We start from the raw sequence: 6384 nt of genomic DNA on the forward strand, positions 1-6384 counted from the left end.
GCCTGTGCTGGCTCTCCCCGCTGACCCTGGGCCACTGTGCATGCCCAGAGGGACGGGCGCGGACGGGCGCCTTCCCAGCACGAAGGTACTGAGTGGGCAAGTCCTGCCCTTTCTGCCCTCCGCCCCACAGGCACCAGGAGGGCTGGCTGTGTGGGCAAAGGATACAGGGCAGTCATGGCCCAGTAGGCAATGCAGATGAGCAGGAGGACAAAGGTGACCAGCGGGTAGAACATAGTGGACATCATCTGTCCCACAGCCCTGCAGGAGTGAGCACTGTTCACCAGCAGGCAAAAAAAGCCGCTCAGAGCAGGTGGCCAGCAGGCACGCCTAGGAGCTCCCTGAGGGAACGGAAGTCAATGAATCTGGCTCAGGGGCCCTTAGAGGAAGTGAGTCTCAGAGAAAAGCCCCCTGCGGCGTCAGGGAAAGCAAGGTCAGGGAGTCCTCAAAGTGGTGTGTTGACCAACCTGGCAGGTAGGTCTTGGTGGGGAGCAAGCTGCTGCTGCCCCACCCGCCTGGGTTCCCACCGTCCCACCCACCCACCATCACCATGGCAACAGTGACTGCCAGGACAGCCCTTCTGGAGGGGCCGCTTCATGCTGAGACACACTCACTTCAGCCTCAGGGCACCCTACAAGGTAGGTGTGCTCTCCCCCGCACCTCACAGATGGGTAAACGGAGGCTCAGGAAGGCTGTCACTGCAGTATTAACCACTGCACTATTCTGCCCTTCTGCTGCAGGGCTCCGCGCCTGCCCAGCCGCCCGCCGGCCCGCCCGCCCTCTGCCCGCCCCTCTGGGGGGGCCCTGACTTGCTGGCCTCCGTCAGGAGGGCGATGGCGATGCGGATCCGCTGCCGCAGGAAGATGAGCATGAGCAGCAGGAGGCCTTCAAGCACGGCCAGCACGATCACTGAGGGTGGACAGGGCAGAGGCGGTCAGGGCCAGGGCGGCGCTTTGGCGGTTGGCACTTGGAGGGGCGGGGTACTCACGGGCAGCCAGCCAGGTCTCCTGAACACTGCGGTAGGCGCTGAGGTTGGTGGTGAAGCCCAGCTGGGTGATGGAGGCATCCCGGTCCCGCAGCACCTGGTACTCCTTCCAGCAGTGGTAGATGCCATATGCCAGCACCCCCAGCACCCCGAGGATCAGGACCAGCACCAGGGGCCCGGCCACCAGGCGAAGCAGCAGGAGAAACAGCAGGCTCAGGACCAGAGCCACGCCCAGGGCTCTGTAGGCAGGAGGAGGAGGTGAGGGTCACCCCTGGCCCCCAAATGCCTTTCCTCACACCCCGACAGTCTTCAGATTAGACCTCCTTTCTATTATAAATCCTGTTGGCTTGGGGTCCATTCTGAGCTCTGGCTCCTCCTCCCTAGTCTAAAGACTCAGCGTCAGACACCGGGCTGGAGGGTGCGGATGGGGAGGGAGAATGGAAGGAGAAGGCGGGGAATCTGGTGACTCACACAAGAATCCAGTGCCAGGACTGGGCTAAGTCTTCAAAGATCTTGACGCTGATGTCGCGGGCATTGAGGCTGTCCAGAAGACCACTAGGGAGAGACAGAGTCGGACGGGCTGCGGTTGGAAGGGCAGAGGGGCAGAGCTGTAGAGACGGCGGTACCCACCTGATCCCCTGGTTGATGGAGGTGTTGCCAGGGATCCCTGGGAACTCGAACTGTGTACTATTGGGGTATGGAACACAGCGCCCCAGAGCTGGAGGGAGAGAGAGAACAGCTACTGGGGGGCGGGCGCAGAGCTTTGCCTTGAAAGTCTCTGGCCGCACCTCAGCCACAGCCCTCAGGGGGCAGGAGAGACGGTCCGCGCCCTCTGAGCGGTTCCTGATTCCAGAGCAAAGAGCCCAGACCACGCTGCCTTCACTCTACGTCCTGTCCTCCCCGTCCCGGCGCCGCCGCCTCACACCCCCCTTTGCTCCGGGCTGGCTCTTAGGAAACCTCCACTCCCCACCTTGCGTCCATCAGCCAGGGAGCCAGGCACAGCGTGGGCCGCGTCATCCCAGGGCCCGAGCCACGCTGCTGCTCAGGCTCCTCCGAGGCTCGAGGCTCGGCCCTGACCCCGCTCACCTCACAGCCAGGCTGCGGGCCTCCGGAGCCCTCGCTCCTGCTGCGCCCCCTCCCTGTTGAGCTCCATCCTTGCCTCCCCGTGCCTCCTGCAGGCTGTGCCTTCTCCTGTGGCACCGATTACATGCCCACAACATTTCGCCACCCTTACCACTTTGCCAGGTAAACTTGCTTTGGCACTGACATTCTCAAGAGCAAATAAGGCTCAAGAGGTTGAGCAATTAGCCCAAGACCACACAGCTGGAAAGTGCTGGAACTCAAGTCCAGCTCTGACTTTGGAGCATTCACTTGAGGCACTTCCTATTGTATTTACGGTGAGAACTGGGTATCTTTTCTCATGCTATAATTAATATTTTTTCTTTAAAAAATAACATTGACTGCCCCGGCCAGTGTGGCTTGATTGGTTGAGTATCGTCCAGTATACTGAAAGGTCACTGGTTTGATTCCTGGTCAGCACACATACCTGGGTTTTGGGCTCGATTCCCCATAGGGGGCATGCAGGAGGCAGCTGATGGATGTCTCTCACATTAATGTTTCTCTCTTTCTCCCTCCCCTTCCTCTCTCTCTCAAAGTCAATTAAAAAGTCATAAAAATAATTTGGTTGTTTAAAGAAAGATTTACTATTGGAAAGAAGAGCATACAGAATTAAAATGAGTCACCTGCCACCCCACCGCCAGCCATATTCACCTGTAGCATTTGGGTGGACTTCTGGTCTGGTCTGTCTTCTATGCACGCACCTAAATGTTTCCACGCACCCTCTGAACCACCCACCAGCACGAAGCTCCACGGGCAGCTGCACTTCCTGCAGCTAGCCACGCCCAGCGCCCAGGTGCCGGGAACTGTGCTGTCCTGTGACTTCACCGTGTCTGGCCTGGCTTCCTCATTTGAGCAATAAAGGTATAGGCTACCTGACCGAGGGGGCGTGTGCTCTCACCTGAAGTGGAGGGGAGGAGGAAGCTGGGGCAGAGGTCTTGTTCCAGGCTTTGGAGTACTGGCTGGGGGTGGAGGGAGGGACAGACACCAGTCACAGCAGGATGGAGTGCCCCTCCTCCCCCGCGCTACCACCACAGTCATCTTCCCAACTCCCCCTGCACCCCACCCATGCGGCCTCTCCTTGATGACGGCGATGACATTGGGGCAGCGCTCACCATGTCCCAGGGCACCCCTGGCCGACAGACAGTCCGGTTTGCAGCGTAGAAGACCTCCCCGACCGTCAGTGAGAGCTCACCCTGATTCACGACCCAGAGGGCCTCTGGACAGGAGGACACACACACCTGGGGCAGAGGGTGTGCTGTGGGGCTCTTTCCAGACCTGGGGGTGATCTGGGCAGAGGCAGGTCCCAGGCTCTGACCTGGGGCGTGGGGCACTGCAGGCCGTGCTCAGCGACCGAGATGATGTTGGTGGCCAGGGCACAGCTGAAGATGTTGAAGTACAGGAGATAGGGTTTATCTCTGCAGGAGGGAGGACGTGCATGTGTCAGGGCCTGGCCAGGCGTAGGGGCAGGAGGGACGGCCGGGTCTCGCCTCCGGCTGCACACCTAGCTCCTGGCCTCAGACCAGCTGGAGGTATGAGAGACCGAAAGATCTCCAGGGTCATCCAGCGCCACACGTGGTTCAGAGAGCTGAGCAAATCCATGCTCGCAAATGGTTAAAAGCGTGAACTCTGGAGCCCAATCACCACCCAGCTTTATGACCTTGAGCAAGTCCCTTTACTGTTCACAGTCTCAGCCCCATCGTGGTAACTAACAGTGCCCGCCAGCCTGGAACAGGTGAACGCCCTGTAAATGCCGGAGGTTTGGCTGTTGATGGGCCACTTCCTGCCTACCAGGACGGACAGCACCGCTGTGGGGGTCACCGCTGCGTTTCAGATGAGGCCGAGCACCTTGCAAGGCCACACGGCCAGGACCCGGGTGGGGAGCCCAAGGCCACTTCCAAAGTCTAAAGCCCGTGTCCCTGACCCTGGCTCTACATCGCCTCGCAATTGGGGGGCCTCATAAGCCAGCTGCCGGCAGGGGAGGCTGCTCAATGCGGCCGAGGGGGGTCCCCGGCCCTTCCCCCCGTCCCCTCCCGCTGGCGTACTCACTTGTTGGCCCCCATGCCGCAGTAGGCCCCGGTGGAGTTCCTGGGGTAGAGGACTTGCCGGGGGTCTCCATACACCCACGCTGGACACAGACACACAGTCACCGGAGGGGCGGCAGGGACATCGTGGGGAGCAGCATGGGAATCGCCTCTCCCTGGTCACTGCCCCAGCCTCCACCCTCGCGGCGCAGCGGGAAACTCACCCACGACGCCCAGCGCAGTGTAGCCCAGGAGGAAGAGAAGGAAGAGGACACAGCAGATGACATCGGTGCAGCCCCTGCGGGAAGGGCCTGCTGAGCGGGCCTGGGCCTGGGCGGGCCTCCTCTGCAGCCACCAGCACACACACAGCTGCCCTGCTCAGCTGGCTCCCCGAAGGGCGCGCGGAACATCTCCGGCACCGAGCTGCGGCCCCCCCACGGCAGCGCCCCACTCTCCTGGCACAAGCTTCTCACCAGTTTTTCAGCAAGTTCATGGCAGAGGCAAGGCCCCTGCCCCCAGCGAGTTCCCAGGGCTCACCTGCTCTTGATGGGGCCTCGGAAGGAAGGGTCGTGTTTGACTGGCTTCCCTGCGGGCAGTGGGGAGCAGTGTGGAGAGTGAGGCACTCAGAGGACATGGTCCCCACTTCCTGTCCCCACCAAGGGAAATGGACGGGCCGGGCTGGCGGGAGGGGAATGGGAGGGCAGGGGAGGTAGGCTCCAGGCTCACCGTGAACCCCCAGGTGGCCTTGGGGGGAGGGGGAGCCCTTACAGGTCATTTCCAGGACAGTAACTCCACTCTTGCCTCCACCCTGGCCCCTCTCTCCTTTGTCCCCCCGGGGAGGTGGACTGTGTCCACTCTTCCAGTGGCCCTCATGCTGCCATCCCGTCCCCTCCTCTCCCAGGCGGCACAGGTGGAGCCCACAGGGAGGTCACAGCCCCTCCCAGCTGCCTCAGACCCCCACGCTGGCCCCCAGAGCCACAGGCCTCAACTCCCGCAGGGCCTGGGGAGGGCGGCGGGAGCTCCCTGCACACCCCTCCCCAAGGGCCTGTCTCCCGGCCACTGCCAGTCGCTGGGCAAGCAGTCCAAGCAGGGTGACACCTGAGCTCGGCGGTTGAGATTGTGGCTGCATCCTGTTCCTGGTTCTCCCTGAGTACACAGGAGGAAGCGGGCCAGGACCAGGGTCCCCTGTGGGCGCCAAGGAGGGAGGGCAGAGGGCTGGGCAGTGTGGGAAGAGGTGGGGTCCGTGCTCTGCAGGTGCTGGACTCTGTCCCTGCACGGCTCTTGGGCATGAGATCAATGATTGACGCAAAGCTGCTCCAGGAAGTCTCCCAGGAAGTTCTGCTCTTCCCAGCCCCCCGAGACCCAGGGCTCCCCTCTGGGAGTCCCCTTCCCTCCAGAACAGGGCTCAGACCCCCAGCCCCAAGGGACTGTCAGGCAGGCTCCCAGCCCCCATTGCTCCCAGGGATCCCCGAGGTGGCCCGTCCAGCTCCCTCACACCTCCCCACCCCTAACCCTCAGGTCCTGGGCCAGCTCCCAGATTCTGGACACAAGCTTCTTGCTCCATCTCCCCTCAGGCTTTACCCTTCACGGGGACCCCAGGAGGCCTTGCCTCTATTCTTCAAGGTACCAGTACAGACTCAGAGACAGGCTCAGCCCCCCATAAACACCCTGAGCCCCAACTCCTCACTGGGGCCCCAGCACTGCTCAGCGGCCCCGTGGGAAGACCCCCAGCGCCCTCCCCTCAGCCCAGGTCCAGGCTGACCTCCCGGGGACCCAGCCTTCTGCTGGCTGGGCTTCGCCTGGCAGCGGCAGGCTCCACAGCCCGCGCCCCGGCCCCTGCTCACGACCACACCCTACCTCCTTCCATCCAGGCTCCCTTCCTTCCCCGGGCCCTGGCCCCAGGGACCAGCATTGGGCCTGAACCCCTGGTCCCAGGGGCTAAATAAAGCCCCAACCCCCAGCTTCACTCCCCAAGTTTCCTTAGCAACGGCCCGGCCACTGAACCCCATCCTCCTCCCAGGACCCGGGCTCTGCCTGCTTCCATGAGCTCCCCCGGCGCCTCTCCCCAGGCCAGCCCGTGGCCCAGCCAGATGCCCTCCCTCGCAGGGTCCTCACCGTAGGCCTCCTCCCCAGCCGGCTTTCCCCCCATGCTCAGTGTCTCCAGAGGGAGGAGTGATTGGAGCCGGGAGACCTGGCAACTCACCTGCCGCCGCCCCGCCCTCCCACGTCACAGCCCCACCTCCGCCTGTGGTCCCCGACACA

At 62.6% G+C, this 6384-nt stretch overlaps 1 protein-coding gene across 1 annotated transcript in view; it reads right to left on the reverse strand.

Moving 5' to 3' along the window:
* The window catches only part of SLC44A4 (solute carrier family 44 member 4), an 11314-nt gene extending 4984 nt beyond the window's left edge, over positions 1-6330 (reverse strand). The window contains exons 1-12 of the mRNA XM_006772863.2: positions 6238-6330; positions 4660-4708; positions 4347-4420; positions 4148-4226; positions 3417-3516; positions 3214-3339; positions 3000-3060; positions 1613-1700; positions 1454-1537; positions 986-1221; positions 807-906; positions 166-258 (exon numbers count right to left, since the gene is read on the reverse strand). Coding sequence (XP_006772926.1) covers positions 166-258; positions 807-906; positions 986-1221; positions 1454-1537; positions 1613-1700; positions 3000-3060; positions 3214-3339; positions 3417-3516; positions 4148-4226; positions 4347-4420; positions 4660-4708; positions 6238-6271 — 1124 coding nt within the window. The 5' untranslated portion in view covers positions 6272-6330. The remainder of the gene's footprint in view (positions 1-165; positions 259-806; positions 907-985; positions 1222-1453; positions 1538-1612; positions 1701-2999; positions 3061-3213; positions 3340-3416; positions 3517-4147; positions 4227-4346; positions 4421-4659; positions 4709-6237) is intronic.
* Between the last annotated feature and the right edge of the window lie 54 nt (positions 6331-6384).

This window comes from Myotis davidii, unplaced genomic scaffold (genome assembly GCF_000327345.1).
Source record: "Myotis davidii unplaced genomic scaffold, ASM32734v1 scaffold1006, whole genome shotgun sequence".
Lineage (NCBI taxonomy): Eukaryota > Metazoa > Chordata > Mammalia > Chiroptera > Vespertilionidae > Myotis > Myotis davidii.